We start from the raw sequence: 18,283 nt of genomic DNA, 5'->3' as shown, positions 1-18,283 counted from the left end.
ATATATATAAGACGTGCCAACTTGTTTATTGAAAGATTCACCACATAGAAACCCAACATGCTTATTGACATGTCATGTTGCTGCTACTTGCTAGATAAAGTCAGTACGGCTGATCAATATCAATGAGAAGAAGCATGCGAGGCAAATAATCATTTGCCAATAGTTATATGTTCACACGTCAAATTGATGAACTAGAATCAGAAAGAAACCACACATGTAAAGATCATTTAGCTCACAAGATCTTTTTTATTCTCGGTAGTTGGAATGCATTGACCGTAGCTCAACGGCATCGAGCTCTCTCACAAAAGTGTCAGGCCTATAGAATCCGGTTTGCGGATCAGGCATCCACCATAACTCTTCACCTCTCCTAATTTTAACTTCACTTTTAGAGGTTGTCACAACATATGAATCTAACTCTTTTGCTACAGTTTCAGGTCTGTAGTATCCGGTTTCACCGTCTGCTGTCCACGATGGCTTCTCTCTGCTGCTTCCTATTGCATATGCCCTTTGAGAAGCCTTTTTGATCAAAATGTATCCTCTCCTGCAATATTAAAAAAGTAAGAATTGTCATTCAAGTCAAAACGCTATATATTCAAAAGAATTAACCAAACAAAATATAAAATTCTAGGTATACTAAATGGATTGATTACATTACAACTATGTCCTTGAGAGAGCAAGAGGAACTTTTGAGATTGAAAACCGATTGAGAAATTGCTCCCATCATAACTTCTATAGATAACAATAAATGTAAGAGAATTTCAATAGAGATTACCATACGTTGGAAGATATGGCTTTGTGTTGTTTATATAGGGAAGTTGCTACTAATAACAATTCCTCTAATAGACTAATTATGCTTTGACTTAGCAATGGGAGTAAGCGAAGTGGTAGTCTCTCGCTCGATCTTATATGCAATCAAAGAGTGACATTTATAATTTACACCTGAACAATGACCCAATCTTGCTTATCTATATATACTATACTAAAAGGAGAATAATCTCAACAGCTAGGGTATCCACGTCAGATTAGTAATTCAGACCAATCATAGAATTTTATCTCAGCCACGTCAGAAAAGCTATACCACAAAATTGATCCCTTTTTGGGCTCTTTTTAAATGGAAACTCAAACCCACGTAGCTTTCTAGCCTTTAATCTCCGAAGCGTTGAGTTTCGATCTTCAGACTCTTCCACTTTTAATCGTCACAACGTTACAGTAATCCACTCTTCATCAATCTATTATGCTCTTTAATCCTTTGTAATTGTTTCGTTCCACCTCCCCCTCTTCCTCCTACTATATAAAGTGCTCTGTTTGATATTCAGTCCAACCCTAATCGAAAATCTCCATTGCTGATAGGAAACTGACTAAGAAGTGTGAACGGTGTATTTCGAATACTCCAACAGGTATCTTAAGATCTTGGCTATTCTGCAATTGTTTTCAGATTTTTTAAAACTCAAATAAACATTTTCGGTTATCATATTGTATTGTAGATTCATTTGAAGAAGACCGTGTTGAAGACAAATCAGTAGCAAATGTTTACAGAAAACCGACAGTTTACCATAATCTGCTGGTATCTCTTGGTTTGTCTAACAAGGTTGTTTCTGACATGAACAGAAGAAGGTACATTTACAGTAGAAATTTAAATCTTTAGCTTTTCTTATTCGGGGAACTCTCTTTGTAGTATTTGTTATATATGCCATGGCTTAATGTGAACTGGTAACTTGAAGATTGGAAATCTTTGTAGTATTAGTTCATATGCAATAAGTTCTGTGGCATATTCTACTGCCTTAGAGGGAGATACTAAATCCGGGTTTCCAAATTTTTTATCAGGCAGAGAGAGGAGCAAGTTAGAAGCGACACAGAAGAAGATGAGGATGACGAAGACGAGGAAAACAGTGCTTCTGAGGATAGAAGCTCTACAGATGGAGAGGATGATGAGGAAGAAGATTCTGAGTGTTCTGAGACAGACGAGGAGAATGAGTTGAGTACCAATGGCCAATCTTCTTTAGTTGCTTCTTCATCTACCAGTGCATTTAGTGACCACCTTGGTCATACTTTATTAAGTGAAGAAGTGGAAACTTTAATAAAACACTTCTGGAGCTTTAAATGGAACGCACCTGCCATTGGCATGCCAAATTGCAGCTGGAAGGGAACTAGACAAAATTTTCTTGATGTATACTAGCACAAAAGTGTTGTTGCAGAGTTCGCCTTCCTAAAAAAAACGTATTTTTTTTTTCAGGTTGCTCAGGGTGATGCACCCTACGGCACCAAGCCTAATTTATTTGAGCACTGGATTCAATTGTACAAGGAAGCTGGAGGGGAGGAGTTTGGCTCATCTGCAAGGAGAAGATTCTTCTCCATTTGTACGTATCGGTTTCTTGCAATCAACCTTGCTCTTTTTTTTTTTCTCTTTCTGTTTCCGGCTATATTATTTCATTTTTCTAGGCAACAGCTATATGGATATTTTGCATTCTAACAAGAAACCCTTTTACAATGGAGACCGTGGAGAAGGTTGATTACTGAAGTTTGAAACTTGGAACATGAATCTGCGAGTTGTGTCTAAATCTCGATGCTTTGTTTGTTTGTCTCGGTGTCAGACGAAATCAAGGCTACAGATGTTGATGTGATCCCCAAGATATCGTTATTTTGATCAAAATCGATCCGACGACTTCCGTTAGTGACGTAGCTTCATCACATATAAAAATATCATGGTACTTAAATATTCCCTTACACAATAGTGATATGTTATTTCTTACATTCTAAAGTTTTTAGTTTTAAATGAAAGACACCTTCTGGAGGCTGTTTCCGAAAGGGTATGGTGCCAGGTGCCAACACATCACTCCCATACCTTGATGCTTACCTTCAGATCAGGCTCCGTTTTTTTCTTATAAAAATGATTTGTCTTTTAAGTGTTTATGCAGGATGAAGAGAAGCTTAGAAACAGCAAAATATGTGACATGCTTTCATAGCACCGTCTCATCGCCTTGCTGATTTCATCTTCTCGCCTGGCAACCATTGCCTGCAATGGAGTGACAGAGAGATAGAGAATAGACGTTAAGCTGAAGATCACATCTGATCTCAGGTTCGTAAATCAAATGAAATATAACTTTCTTATCTTTTCTGACTTCATGGTGGAGATTAGGTTTATTAGAGAGCATCACCTTGGAGAATATGTTTCTTTTACTGCCGCTCTCTTTGTTTTGATTGTGACTTGGAAATTATCTTTTCTTATTGATTTTTCCTCCAATACAACACTTATGTGAGAGTGCCAGTGTTGTCATCGTAGTAGTAAAGTACGTTGATCCAGCTGGAGAGTGGCATGACTTATTACCCTTCTTCTCCCATTATAATTAGAGTGCTCATGTATTTTCCCTGTTAGACCCTCTGTCCCCATGTTAACTACTTAATGAAAATTTGATTGCTCCTTTGTTCAGTCAGACAAATCTATTTTTTTTTGTGGTATGTAGGTAAAAATGATTCCTTTCAGCTCTTTGACAGTAAAAATACATTAAGGTCATACTTTGCAAGGTTCTTCTTCCCAATGATACAAGACTAAAGTTGCATTCGTTTCAGAGTTGCTGCTCTCAGATGTTTTTTCTGTCAATAAAAGTGTTGCTCTTCTCTTTTACAATCGCTTACCACAACAGTAGCGATGATTCACAAACGACAGAGATAATGTTGTAGTTCTTGCACATTTTTTTTATCGCTTGACAATACAATTGTTATGTTAATCGCGAAATGTAAATTAAATTGCAAAAGCTCACTTTTTTATACAAGCTGGAAGATGAAGTGGTATAGATATTTTTTTAAAGGTCACTTAAGTTAAAGAAAGGGGATCAAATGATCTCAAGGGATTATGATGACTATGTAAAACCTAACTAAAAGGTGAAGAAAAGTTTAGTGTTCAAAAGTGTGCATATTTGTGGAATAGTCCAGTAAAGCCTATTCCAAATAGCTTCCAATTTATTTAAAAAAACACGTGAGTGTTGTTACGTATTGGCATGTAGAGAAAAAAACTGCAACCTTTCAAATGAGGTATATATAGAGAAGTATCTCTTGGAATTTTTGAGAAAGATAATTTAATTCAGCCATTGTTATCTTTCAACAACCACTGGATCTTCTGCTGAGTGCTGACCGACCGAAGGTATCATTATATTGGAGTGAGTGTGACGATGGTAGCTTTCACTTGAAAACGATCTTATTAGGTTCACTACAAATCATAACATAGAGGAGAAGGGTTGACTAAGTCGAAGCTTAAGAACTCACTGTGGAAAGCGTTCTCTCTGAACTCCACAAACAATGATGTCTAAAAAGCCATGATTGTTAAGAATGTCTAAGAATATATATATAGCTCTAGAAATCATGATAGTACAATGAAATCATGCAACAAGTAAATATTTTTGAAAACAATATAATTAGTTCGTCGCATTTGGAACAAAGAAAAACAAAAACATCCACTTCCAATAAAACTCTCTAAATAGAATTAGTAATTTTTGGTGTGAAAGGAAATCGGTTGATAATAGTCGAAATAATATGGACTACAAGGTTTACATAAGAATTTACATTATTTAGCCGGAATAATATGTTACATTGAAAATACCCAAATTTAAGTGACTTAAACATATAATCATTGTTTAATTGCTGCTAAAACATATTAAACTTATAAATAGAGTCGAAACATATAAATAAAAAACATATAGTTATAGACATTTATGAGTTTCTAATGAAAATTGATCAAAATATCATGTCGTTCTGACAACAATTATTAACCCAAAATTTTATAAAAAACAAAAAAAACAATACTTATTATGTTTTATGATTTATAATTATTTTTCTTATCAATTTTTTAGGAAAAAATATTAGTCATGTAAATACCAGTAAAAGAAATTATTTCACAACATCATTAACATCATCAAAAAGAATAACTCACTACAAAACGACAGTGTCAAAATTCAGCTTCATCCAATTAAACAAATTCATCAACAAAACCAAAACAAACTACACTTCAAAACTAGAAATCAAAATTATTGCCAGTATCACTTTTCTTTGTCAAACTCTAAAGAAAGATAAGAGACAAGTTCAATACATGAGTTAGAGCTATATTTCCCATTTACAGCTAATAAAATATTTGAGGAACCACAACTAAGAACAACTTCCCGCATCATCTGAGCTGTCTTTGTATTCTGAACTTAGTGTTTTGATAGTTTGGTAATCTAATTAAAAATCATTACAGAAAATGAAAAAAATATATGCAACATTCAAACAACAACAAAATCAGAGTATGTTTTCCCTCATATATTATGTATCTTATATATTACATAGTTTATAAAGATTCTGCAATATTTTATATCTACACAACAAAATTAGTTGTAGAATTTAAAAAGTAATTATCCGCGCGTAGCGCGGAAAACGATCTAGTAAGATTAAAAGTTTAAGCGTACTGCAATTTAAAAAAAAATTAAGCTAATATTTAATAAGTAATAATGATGAACTACTAAAACTTGAACAAGTAGTTTGTGCATGAAATGGTATAGTATTATTGTTGGGATTGTGAAAGCCCATGTCCATTTTGGGCCTTAATGGCAAGCCCGCATGGATTTACTTTTGGTTTCCATCCCAAAAGACCTCGTACTAATTAGAATTGGACTTCTCTTTATATATTAGATTTTCCTTTGTCTAATATCCGATGTGGGACTTTGTTTGATATCTCACATTCTCTCCCTCAAACTAAGAACCACAACTCATCTCTTGTGTGTTTCCTAATCACAGGGCTTTCCTTTGAGAATGCTTCTCCCACAACATCACAGGTTCCATGATCTTCTGACGTTTCTGCAAACATACCTTCTTTTTCTTTTTATACCCGTTCTTACTTAAGGGGTATTTTGATCTTCTTGCATCTCTTCGTCAAACCGCTCTGATACCAATTGTTGGGATTGTTAAATCCCGTGTCCAACTCTATATTATCCGATTAGTACGATATTGTCCATTTTGGGTCTTAATAGCAAGCCCGCATGGATTTACTTTTGGTTTCCATTCCAAAAGGTCTCGTACTAATTAGAGTTGGACTTCTCTTTATATATTAGACTTTCTTTTGTCTAATATCCGATGTGGGACTTTGTTTGATATCTCACAATTATAGCAGTGAAAAGGTTCGATAGGATCAAGGGTTTCTCTAGAACAGTGAGATGGTTTGGACTTTGGAAGGGTCAGAAAGAAAAATGGCTTTTCTTCAAATAAAATAATGACTTTCGTATTTGGCTCAACTAAATACCTGACCAATGGGTTACTAGTTAGAACATTTTTTGTTTATTTTTTTTGTTTTTGGAATGTGTATTTTGATCTGAACAGTCAGATAATGACAAGACGTTGCATGATTTCGGCCATCCTTTTTGCCTTTCGAGTTAGTATAAAGACAAGCTAACCAACGTGCATGCAGGTGTAATCGCGAAGAGGGCCATTTATTCATTTTCCTATATATCATGCATGATGATTGCTATCTCAAGGAGAGCATATTGGATTTATTGTACTCCCAGACAGGAACAGACCTAGAAAATAATTTAACATGTGGCACAATATATATATATAGAGTTATTTATTAAGATATTAAAATAATTTATTTCAATAAACTATATATTTTTTAAAAAAAATTAATCACTAAAAGATTACATTTTATACATTTCAGAAAATAGATCATAGAGATAAATAATTTTTAAATTTTTAATTTTCCATTTTAAGTAATATTACAAAATTGTATATAGCACATGATATTTTTATTACAAAAGGATTTATTCATTCAGTATTTATTTAATTTTAGTACTGAAAATAAATAAAAATACCTGTTAAAGTGAAATTTAAATAAATTCTACATAGATATATTTTTGACAGATTATATTTTTTATTTTCTAAAAGGTAATGTTAGAGAAAGGAAAAAAAAAGTAAGCAATTGTAAAAGAAAAAGGAAAATAGTTGTAGGCAGCAAAATAAATAAATGAAAAAAGAAAAGGTGATTAAAAGTGTACAAACAAATAAAAGAAAAAACAGTTCATGAATTCGAACACAATTGACCAGTTTAAACCACCAGAGCTACACAATTATATATGTCTCTTCATGTCATAGGAAGTTTATATTACTTAGGGTGTGGCAAACTTAGGGTGTGGCACGTGCCACACCCTTTACTCACCTGGATCCGCCTGTGGTCTGTAGTCCGGCTCAAAAAATTTTGAGGCTTTTGAGCAAATTGTTTATAGGTTATTTTTTAAAAAAGTAATATTTTCAAAATAAAAAATAAGATAAGTATGTTATAATTATCTTATATATAATATTTTAAATAATTTTTTTTAAAATATATAAATTCATTTAATTATTAAAATATACGAATTTAAATTAAAAAAAATTATACTTTTTATAAGAAAATAGATCTCTAAATCTAGGGGGACGAATTTAGATGTGGTATTTTGATTATTTGAATCCTTGTGATCAGTTGTATACTTTTCTATTATAACAATGTTACATTTCTTTAGCGAAAAAAAAACAGTGTTACATTTTTATGCAAATATTCATATTGTGAGTTACAAACAACATCAAACTATAATATAGTCTACGTCCATGCACTGAGTAAACTGATGATATAAGCTCGTCTGGGTTAGGGCCGGCCCGAAAACCCGAATCTTTATATTTTACTTTAAATATTATCCTTCTTGCAATCAAAATTTTTTATTAGTATTAACATATTATTTTAATATTTTAAACCAAACTCTTATAAAAATATAAAAGTTGTTAATATATTTTATTGTTTGATCATATTTATCATAAATTTTGTTTTCTTATATGTTTAATTTAAATTTATATTTGATTATTTAAATTTTATTAAATTCGGTTAGTTTATAATATTTTTTAAAAAATCATACGAAAAAGTAAAATATTTTTGATAAAGAAGAAAAGTTTAAATTCACTTTACATTCTTTTTTAAAAGTTAAAACTGATTTTTTTATAAAATTTATATGTACTAAAACTCTAGAAACAACAATGACAAATTATTTTTTGAAATGCCCAAAAAATCCGAAAAAACCTATAGCTCTACAAAGACCGGACCGGGCTTTGAATTTTAGAACCAAAATATTTCCGAGTCGGGCCGGGCCGGACTCAAATATTTACGGCTTAGTGGGTTTAGGCCGGACCGGACCAGCCCAAATTGACAACCCTATATATATATGAGCTTTTATATCTATTTGACAGAATATGGCGTCGTGGTAAGGCAGGAATATGACGTCGTTGGATTTCTTAAGGCATGAATTGAGGAAACTCACCCACTGTCGTTTCTGGTACGTCTGTGCCACAGCTTTCTTTCAAAGGACTGGATTGTCCAAATTGATCACGTGTATAAAGAAGCTAACTGTCTTGTCGATGGGTTAACCAACTATTTTTTTTTTGCTAAACTGCAAATATCATATATAAGATTGAAAGATTTACAAGAAGATCTTAGTTTTGAAACCATCTTGGCAAAAAGAAAATAAACACAAGATGGTTCACATAGAAATTAACATAGCTAGCTCAACCACAACGCCATTAGTGAGTTGAATGGCCTTCTTAGTCTCCTTGCTGAGATAATATTCCTTATGTCTTTGTCAATGCCGTGGAGCACTACTGAAACCTGTAGGACTGTCTGATTATGCACCAGGTTATTTCTTTGTTTCCAAAAATGAAAAACTACCGCCTGAACCGCTCCTTTCCTCAGCAGCGTTAGCTTCTTAGACCTCGAAGATCGAATCCAATAGAGGAGTTCAGCCCAACAAGTAAACATAGATGATGGAGCTTGGCATTTTTGAAGCACCACACACCATACATCGTTGCTGTAAGCACATGAGATCAGTAGATGGTCTTTGGTTTCATCAAATCTGGAACAGAAAGGATAGGCCGGTGAAATTGGCATTCCCCAAGCCGCAAGTCTTGACCTTGTCGGCAGCCTATCATAATTTGTTACTCACATCGTGAAAGCATGTTTTGGAATAGCACCCTTGAACCAGACGATGTCGACCCAGTCCTTGACCTCCTCTCTAGGTCGCAGCACCTCTCAAGTCAATTTTGGTTTAGCCATCCGGTTTAATATGCAAGGTTTTAGCTTGTTTGAGAAATTTAATCAAACAAACAATTATCTTCTCCACTCCCTTACTTACTCTGACACTACACAAAATCAACTACGGTATAACAACAATTATAATTTACTCTATAAAATTGAGAAAATAAGATGTTCTCATTCACTCACGCAGTGGTCTTAACAGAAAGTAAAGGAGAAGAAGGAACAAGACAACCATGCTACATAAGAGCCAGAATCTGAAAATACTGAAGAGTAAGCATGAACGAAGATAAAATGTATCAAGGAAAAACCGGAAACCCCCCAGGGCAGACTTAAACTTTAAACTCAAAAGCATTTCCTGTGAACAATGGACGGGCCTGACTCATCATACTCAGCCTTTGCGATCCACATCTGCAAATATTAAGAACAGAGGTTTGGCCCAATCAGTCAGGTCACACATGAGTAGAATCATTTTGTTTAAGGGAAATGAAGTTACCTGCTGGAAGGTACTGAGGGAGGCCAAGATGGACCCTCCAATCCAAACAGAGTATTTCCTCTCAGGCGGGGCAACGACTTTGATCTTCATGCTGCTCGGTGCCAAAGCAGTGATCTCTTTGCTCATCCTGTCAGCAATCCCAGCGAACATTGTTGTTCCACCACTCAGCACAATGTTACCATACAAGTCCTTTCTGATATCCACATCACATTTCATTATGGAGTTGTAAGTGGTTTCATGGATACCAGCATTCTCCATGCCGATCATAGACGGCTGGTAAAGAACCTCAGGGCAACGGAACCGCTCTGACCCAATAGTGATCACTTGCCCATCAGGTAACTCATAGTTCTTCTCAACAGAAGAGCTGGTGTTCGCCGTCTCAAGCTCCTGCTCGTAGTCCAGAGCAATGTAACAGAGCTTCTCCTTGATGTCTCTGACAATCTCACGCTCGGCTGTCGTGGTAAAAGAGTAGCCACGCTCGGTGAGGATCTTCATGAGAGCATCAGTGAGATCACGACCCGCGAGATCGAGACGCAGGATGGCGTGTGGAAGCGCGTAACCCTCGTAGATAGGAACCGTGTGGCTCACACCATCTCCAGAGTCAAGCACAATCCCAGTAGTACGACCACTAGCGTATAGAGACAGAACAGCTTGAATTGCAACATACATGGCGGGAGCATTGAAAGTTTCGAACATGATCTGAGTCATCTTCTCACGGTTAGCTTTTGGGTTGAGAGGAGCTTCGGTGAGGAGAATGGGATGCTCCTCGGGGGCAACACGGAGCTCGTTGTAGAAAGTATGATGCCAGATCTTCTCCATGTCATCCCAGTTGTTGACGATACCGTGCTCGATAGGGTATTTGAGGGTTAGAATACCACGCTTGGATTGAGCTTCATCGCCGACGTATGCATCCTTCTGTCCCATCCCAACCATGACTCCGGTGTGACGTGGACGGCCTACGATGCTTGGAAACACAGCCCTCGGTGCATCATCCCCAGCAAAACCAGCCTAAAGAGTCAACAACACAGAACAATAAAACCAACTTAGAGATGGCAAATAGATACATATGAAACAGAGTAATGATGATCCACAAAAGATTTCTTTTTTTTCAATACAGTGACTTGTTAGTGATGAAAGATTAGAGCATTACCTTAACCATTCCGGTTCCATTGTCACAGACAAGGGGTTGAATGTCTTCACCGTCAGCCATTTTATAATTTCTGCAAAACAATAAACATAAAAAGACCAATGATAATTAAAACGCAAAAAAGAATCAATGTTCTTTATTCATATATGCTTTAAACAAGTGGGATTATATTATAACATTATAATAAACGAAGAAAAACAACTCATTTGTCAACGAGTCAGAACAAATAGTAGTATCAGACAAGGACAAAATCAAAGAAGAAAACGGAATGTAACAAAGATTCCAGATCCAGGAGAATCACGTTGTCAATTACATTTTAATAATATTAAACAAAGATCAAAGAGAGAAACACAGTTGAAGACACAATACATATCACACTTGCGGTTGGAAAATTGCTTGCATTTACCCCAAAAAAAAAAAAAAAAGACGATTTTGAGAAAAAGGGAGGGACTTTAGAAAGCAGAGAACCAAACCCAAGATCGTATATCAATCAAAATGGGATATATATTTAGGTTAAGCCACAAACATAATGACGAAACCCCAGATCCAGATAAAGTGACAATTGGTGAATAAATAACGAGGCAGGGAAATATCGAAATCACTCGATTAGATAATTACGCTGTAAAATTTTACCGGAAACGGAAGATAATAGGAGTAGATGGAAAACCTTTTGATCGCAGAAGGAGGAGAAACAATGAATGGGGTCAAAAGTAAATACAAAACGGGTCAAAAGGCTTCCAAGTCTCGGCTCACCTCTTTTTCCGCTTCTACTCCTTACCCAAAAGACCTTTTTACCCTCTTTTTAATTCTCATCAATGCTGGTGGCCTTGCTGTAAACATTGAGACACAGTTAGACAGCTTTAAGTCCAAAACTAACCTCGAAAGTTTAAGGCCCAATATGGGCCCTAATTACGTGGAAATGGATTTAGGAATTTTTCTTTGAGACATTAAGATAAATGCACAGATCCAAATTAGCTAACTACCCATAAAGGTGAAAAATGGGCACATGTCATGCACATTAGGTATGTATATGACGAAAACACTCTTCCTGCTTTCAATCCATTCGCTGTAATACTCACACACACCAGGTAAATGGCATGTTCATAGAGCACAAAGTCTAAGACCATGATTAGCGGTGTATGCAGTGATTGTCCTTAGCATAAAGGTGATTAAAAATAAATGAAATAAATAGAAAAATTAGTGGGACGTCCTTAGCGTAGATACAAAAGAGCGCGTCCTTCCCAGCTACGTGTCGTCTCCGGAGTGGGCCGATGAAAAAAAAAAGCGATGTCCGTTTTTCTTCTCTTCCTCTCTCCGTCTCTGTTTCTTCATCATCTTTACCTCTGCTGCATCTGTGAAACTTACTCTACTGTAATTCCAACTATGTCGACTATTATGCAGAAGATCAAAGAAATCGAAGATGAGGTAATTTTGGATGCATAGAGATGTATATTCGAAACATTTGATCTTTTCAATTAAGAAAATTGACTGATTTTTCTGTGTTAATATGGGTGGTTTGTTCCATTTTATGTATGTCCTCGATGGCTAGGACTCAGAAGAACAAGGCCACCTCGCATCATTTTGGTTTGTTAAAGGTATTTCATTTTAGCTTAGATTGAGCTTTGAATGGTCAGATTGATTTATAGCTGATCTTGATACGACTGTGTATATGGACTTTAGCACAAGGATTAATTTTGATATATGGCGTTTTCTCTTGCAAAGTTCCTTGGATCATACAGTTCTTTTGTTTCAGTTTATTAAGGAAACTGATATTTTTGCATAAGAAGTTGTCGTGGGCTCAGAAAGGAGAAGTGTTTCAGACTCCCAAATCCAAAAGCTTCGAGATTCAGGTTAGGTTTTTCTAAAACTATGTTCGTCTCTACCAACTCTGTTCTTATATTCCATTCACCATTTCATAACTTTTTTAAAAAACTCATCTTCTGGAATCAACAACAGGCCACATGCGGTACTCAGACCACTAAAAGCTTCAATGAAGACAACAAGGTGTGTTCTTTTTCCTTTATCCTAGTTTCACTGTTGCAATCGATCTTAGATCTCTCATTATTCTTCTTGTTTCATTTTGTTGTGCAGCTTACACATTGGATGAAGTGAATGAAAAGACTAAGGCCTTCCGTGAATCTGCTATGAAGCCACCACCACCTGCTCCTCTTGATTCTTCCTCAGCCATTGATGTGAGTTGTTACAACTCTCTCTCTCTCTCTCTTTCTATTCTGACTTAATCTTTGTTTCTGTATTAGCTTCTTGACAATATCTCAACTACTACTTGTATGTTTCTATTAAGCTTCTCTGAATTATTTACTCGTCCCTTTGCAGAAATATCAGGCAATGTTGTACTCTGCTGCCATCAAAGGTATGCTTTTGCCTTCTATGACACTTAATTGCTCCAGTCTCCAATCAATCTCTTCTTTTCAAATTCTGGTTGTTTGTTATAGTGATGGCTACTGTGGAGAAGCCTATTGATTCAAGCCATGGTGATTCTGCCACTTCTTCAAATCAGGTACATATAAACACATACAAACATATGTATGCAAAGTACGAATCTTTGAATGAATTAGACATGTCTATAAACATACAAACATATGTTGGTTTAGGTCACACTGGAATCGATAGAGAGATCTTGGAATCCTTTCATGGTTATACTTCCTCTGTTGGTGTTGTGAACATATGTAAATATCACAGAGGATGAAACATTTGTTATAAAGTCCCACCAATAATCTGTATTTTTGTTAATGTCTCTTAACATTGTCCTTACCTTAAAAATAATAATAAAATAATTTAAGGACTCTAACATTTGTCCTACCAATAATGTTGCTCTAAGGTTATAGGTCTCTAGCTAGAAAGTTTTTCCACCATACATTTCCTATTTCTCTTTTCTTCTCTTTTTTAAATATTTTTTTTCTTTATCATACGTCTTTTATTTCTCTCTCCCTCAACTATATATTCTCTTTGTTACTATGATTTGTGACTCATTATGTTGATTATTATCATCTTGTTCAATATTAAGTTTTAAATATGAGTCCTATGTAAATTAAAAATAGAGTGTTAACGTCTAATATTAGGTTTAAAAATAATATTAGCGTCTAAGTTTACTAGTTAACTATTATATTATTATGTAAATAGTATTGTAATTAGTATATATGTTATCAACTACGACAATATAGTAGTAACATCTACTAAGACATTTATCTAAAACAGAACATCAAATAGAAGTCTTAATAATCGAAGGCTAGAAGTGACCAAAAATTTTAAATGATGAATAAACTTTAATGTCAATAACCTATCGTATATCCAACTAACAAAATAATTTGGCTTTATATGTTCATCGTGCTACCTAATTTGTTAACACTTGACTACATATTAACTAGCTAAATAAAATAATCACAGCCATAGAACAACATTGAAGCTAACCTGGCCTCCATGGTCTAATTTCACGAGCATGCCCTGATATTTTACCTTTAGTAGTAGGTAGAAATTTATCAGTTTGGTTGGAAATTTCACTTGCTCGCCTCTTTCCGGCGAATAAAATTCAAATATCATATTTCTTGTGAAATTTTAGTAGCCTAGCAATAATATACTGCCCCAAAGCGTGTGAGAAGAGTGGATTATCATCTAGTGCTAATATCTTCCCAAATGTGGAATTGCAAAGAAATTCAATCTCCTCGGACTCAAGAGCATCGATGATATTTACATCCTTTTTAATCTTATGGTATGAGTAAACCCGCTCCCCAGATGGTTTTTCGCCAGCAGCAAACATTCTAGATGGGGAAGTCCTTTCCTCCATCAGCACGGTCGATAGAAAAATATAGATTAGAGAAAGAAAGAAGTTCGATTGAAAGTAAAAGAGTAATAAAATAAGTTGAGATTTGTAAAAAATATGTGACTGAAACTAGTAAATAAGATCATTGTAATCTGAAGAGGTATGAGTTTTGCTTGAAAAGGTTTCAGTTCACAAAGAAAACCTTTCACAGTGTCATCTTCTTGAAAAACGGATGTGGACCCACCGATGTTTCCAATTCGATTTAATATTAATTTGAAGTCCATTTCTTGACAGAGAACAGATGCTAGGCGACATGTATTAGAAGGAGTATAATGGAAGAGAATTAAAGAGCATATAAGAGAGGGTAGACTGCCAATATATGCTGCATGCATGGGTATGGTGGCCAATAATCTCTTTTTCTTTCGTTTCCCTCTTGTCTGTCTATATTAAGAGTTTACAGTTGTATTGTTCATCATTCGGTTCCAGACAGATGTAGCATATTATATTCATTTTTCTTTTGTCTCATCGTTATTTATCATTGGGAAAATGAAAATTTTTAGTTAATTTTATTACAAGAAATCTCATTTTCGTATGTTGTTCGTTGGATTGAACAAGTGACATGTTATCACCCGACGCAAGCTGGCTCCTCGTCCTCGTGCTTGCAAAGTAGTATGTTTCTTTCTCTGAGCTTTTTATCCATTTTATAAGTCTCTGCTACATTGTGATTGGAACATAGTTTATGTCCAGATTCATAAACTCGTGGAAACACTGAATTTATGGGTATTTGATAATGTAAACTTGATTTATGTTCCATTGCTCATGATCTTCCTCTTTTGTATGTCTTAATTCTCTAGACTGTCTAGAATATTACCCTCTTACATGTCAGACCGTGTTTCTGTAAAACCATTTTATTTATCAATATCGATGCAACATTGGTCTTCTAGATTTAGAGCTTATCTTTCATGATATATGCAGAGGGTTTTGTTTAAGTAGGGAAGATTTGATGTCTTATCTTGAAACGTATCTTCATTTTGATTCATCGTATTCTTATTGCGCTACTTTTTTGTGGATCTTATTTTGGTTACATGTTTCTCATGTGTTTTTGTTCAGAATCCGAGCCGTTGGAGAGATCTACATATGTACTATCATAACCACCTAAACCGAGAGTAAACCAACCGTTACACCACCTTCACTTGTGGTTGAGCAGGTTTGATCAGATTTCATTTTTCTAAAGATTGCCTAGGAGAATGTTCGGGTATCAGCTTAAAGGGATTTCTTAGATAGATAGCTGATGTTCAAATTTCCGAACGAGACTCTAGAGAATGTTAATTTGAAGACCGTGCTGAGCAGTATATATTTGTCGCTCAATCTCCTGAGTTGTTACCCGAGCAGCCTCCCGAGCAACCTGTTGACTGTATCCAGAGCAGTTTTTTTAGCTGCCTCTTGAACCATCTGCCTCAAGGCATCCTGATCTACCTGTTGAACCACAGGCATGCCCTCTATCTGATTATCCATGCTCTTCTTTGTACTGTAGTCACTAAAGTTTTTTTTCTTAAAAAAAAGATGGTAGCTTCACTTTTTTTTGTAAACCGGCATTTTTTATTTCTGGTGCAAAAATAAACAACGCCAACAGCACTGGAGCAAAAATTATTTTTTTTGTTTCATACATTATTTCTATAAAAATGATGCTACACATACAATTTCTTTTTTTCCTATGCAGTTGGACGTGTCACACCTGTTGATTTCAAAGTCAGTTCTCTTTACTAAACTAGATAGCAGCGGCATTAAATTATTTTTTTGATAAAATGTTAAATTATTATATTAAATTTTCAATATTTTACAGAAGCACGAAGAAAACAAGTAGCAGAATGTGAAATACGTAAAATAAATAGAGCATCTAGTGACAAGCATACTCTATTACGACAAACTAAGGCTATAAAGGCGAAACAGAGTAGCGTAGCTTCGATGACCCAAGGGAAAGGTATGAGCGGACTGAGACCCCGGTTGCCGCGAGCTCTTGGAGAGAAAGGCAGCTCAACCCTTGAAGCAACAGGTGAAACTTACAGCTTTCGAGAAAACCAATCATCAAAACCTTCATCAGAAAACACATCACGGAACAGCCAACCCATTTTGCTTCACCGATATCATAAAAGGGAGTCAACTAACAGGCGGAGTCGTTGTTCGAGGCTAAATAAATGAATAAGAAAGCTTCTTACAGGAGTTAGCCAGCTCACAAAGAATTGGAGACTGCTGTCACCAAGCTCAGGACCGTGTATACCCATTTAACCCACCTCACACGCAGAGTAACGGCATTAACTTAGCATTCAAGAAATTGTTTAGATGGCAAGTGAGATGACTAATATTACAATTAATGATTTTTGTTCATGGTTCATATCCAAATTCCAAACATGGTTATTATTGTATTGTGTTTGAAAACGTACACAAATGCAAACACAAACCTATGTTTTGTTCAACCATCGCCGGAGGTTTTCTGTTCCAGCGCCCAATTCAGGACTGGATTTTAATAATATCAGTCAAACTTTTTTAAAAATGCAAACACAAAATTTATACGAAACACATAAACACGAAGGTAAACATTAGGTTTGTGTTCCAGCGCCCAATTCTAACTAAATCTAATATTATAAAGAAGAGCTACTCTCTTCTCTGGTGTTGCCACGTCATCAAATAGGAATACCAGAAGGCGACACGTGTCCTCCTTCAACGATCCACAGCGTTTCATTAACTCCCGAGGTAATGTGTGTTTTGGGCTCAATTCGTTATTTTCATTACGCTGGTGTTTATGGGCTCTATGTGTGCTTAATTGCTTATGCTTCGATGCATATACGGCTCGATACCTCAATAGATTCAACCCTATTTTTTTTTTTACAAGAAGAATGGAGTTTAGTGTTCGTCTCTTCTCTTTGGTCTGCAGCGACTTCTGATCTTCGTCTTTATCACTGAAACGCTTCAGTGATGCTTCTTCGTGTTTATTCTATTCCTAATTCGAACAGTCACAATCGAGCCTTGAATACGATCTATTTCTCCGGCGAGTCGGTCTATCGAAGAGTATAAAAGGGTCAGCATTCCTCCTCTGGAGTCGCGAGAGACGCTCTCTGTTTTACTCAATCACGAGAGAGACGCTTATCATCTTCATCAGCTTCACACTGATTTTAGGGTTTTTCATCTTCTTCGATCTCAGACAACAACAATCTTCTTATACGTTCTCTGACACCAACAATGGAGTTTCAAAAGATTTGATGACCCAAATTGTTGTGAAGAATCTATGTTTGGGTCTTCAATTGTGTCGTTTAGTCTTCTCTTCTAACCAAAACAGTGAAGAATCATCCTCTAATCAAAACACAAGGTTCATTCTTCTCTAATCCTCAAATTAATTAATCAGAAGAAGCAGACAGAGGATCGTTGGCTTTGCGTCTGTGCCTACACCCAAGGCGCGATCGACATCAAAATTTACGAGTTTGACGTCGCAAAGGTGAGTCTTTCCATCCGGATGCATCATGATTGTTTGTGGGAAGATATTTATGTTTTTTCCTGCGTTTGCTGATTCCTGGCACAATTCATTATATCAGGGAATGCTTATAACTTATGAGTCCTTCACAATTCTATAAAAGTTGGGGCCTATCATGCGTTTTTTTGTTTGAGCTAATAGCTGACTGCTTTATCCGTTTTACAATGTTTCTCCTCCATATAATAAATGATTTTTTCAAGATTTTCAAATTTCAGGAGTGACCAATGCTGCGTAAGATACATGAAAACTTAAGCTCAGGAAACGGACGT

The 18,283-nt window shown here is 35.6% G+C and overlaps 4 protein-coding genes across 8 annotated transcripts; 2 read left to right on the top strand and 2 right to left on the bottom strand.

Annotated features, from left to right (window-relative positions):
• Window positions 1-83: 83 nt before the first annotated feature.
• Window positions 84-721, bottom strand: LOC108835352 (late embryogenesis abundant protein 37). The gene is made up of 2 exons (XM_018608616.2): window positions 651-721; window positions 84-541 (listed from the first exon to the last, which is right to left on the bottom strand). Exons 1-2 carry the CDS (start codon window positions 719-721, stop codon window positions 247-249), a joined length of 366 nt encoding a protein of 121 aa, XP_018464118.1. The 3' UTR covers window positions 84-246.
• Window positions 722-1,089: 368 nt separating this feature from the next.
• LOC108835353 (protein NUCLEOLAR FACTOR 1-like) lies at window positions 1,090-3,370 on the top strand. 2 transcript variants are annotated; one of them, XM_057007798.1, is made up of 7 exons: window positions 1,090-1,251; window positions 1,351-1,397; window positions 1,485-1,614; window positions 1,825-1,975; window positions 2,234-2,357; window positions 2,440-2,505; window positions 2,592-3,370. In XM_057007798.1, exons 1-7 carry the CDS (start codon window positions 1,235-1,237, stop codon window positions 2,642-2,644), a joined length of 588 nt encoding a protein of 195 aa, XP_056863778.1. In that variant the 5' UTR covers window positions 1,090-1,234; the 3' UTR covers window positions 2,645-3,370. The 2 variants fall into 2 exon arrangements, 1 of the variants encoding a protein (XP_056863778.1); XR_008944799.1 differs by having other exon boundaries at window positions 1,096-1,251; window positions 1,825-1,974; window positions 2,440-2,705; window positions 2,780-3,370.
• Window positions 3,371-9,225: 5,855 nt separating this feature from the next.
• LOC108848638 (actin-1) lies at window positions 9,226-11,496 on the bottom strand. 4 transcript variants are annotated; one of them, XM_018622055.2, is made up of 4 exons: window positions 11,378-11,496; window positions 10,714-10,783; window positions 9,564-10,571; window positions 9,226-9,478 (listed from the first exon to the last, which is right to left on the bottom strand). In XM_018622055.2, the coding sequence occupies exons 2-4, from the start codon at window positions 10,771-10,773 to the stop codon at window positions 9,413-9,415; spliced, it is 1,134 nt and encodes a 377-aa protein (XP_018477557.1). In that variant the 5' UTR covers window positions 10,774-10,783; window positions 11,378-11,496; the 3' UTR covers window positions 9,226-9,412. The 4 variants fall into 4 exon arrangements, with proteins under 4 accessions (XP_018477557.1, XP_018477558.1, XP_056865718.1 ...); XM_018622056.2 differs by having other exon boundaries at window positions 11,344-11,447; XM_057009738.1 differs by lacking the exon at window positions 11,378-11,496 and adding an exon at window positions 11,080-11,155.
• Window positions 11,497-12,093: 597 nt separating this feature from the next.
• On the top strand, window positions 12,094-13,544 carry LOC108853034 (uncharacterized). The gene is made up of 5 exons (XM_018626500.2): window positions 12,094-12,135; window positions 12,498-12,565; window positions 12,707-12,902; window positions 13,045-13,081; window positions 13,164-13,544. Exons 1-5 carry the CDS (start codon window positions 12,094-12,096, stop codon window positions 13,415-13,417), a joined length of 597 nt encoding a protein of 198 aa, XP_018482002.2. The 3' UTR covers window positions 13,418-13,544.
• Window positions 13,545-18,283: the final 4,739 nt, after the last annotated feature.

Source organism: Raphanus sativus, chromosome 4 (assembly GCF_000801105.2).
Source record: "Raphanus sativus cultivar WK10039 chromosome 4, ASM80110v3, whole genome shotgun sequence".
NCBI lineage: Eukaryota > Viridiplantae > Streptophyta > Magnoliopsida > Brassicales > Brassicaceae > Raphanus > Raphanus sativus.
Note: the sequence above shows the minus strand (reverse complement) of the source record. Positions and strands in the feature narration are given on the sequence as shown.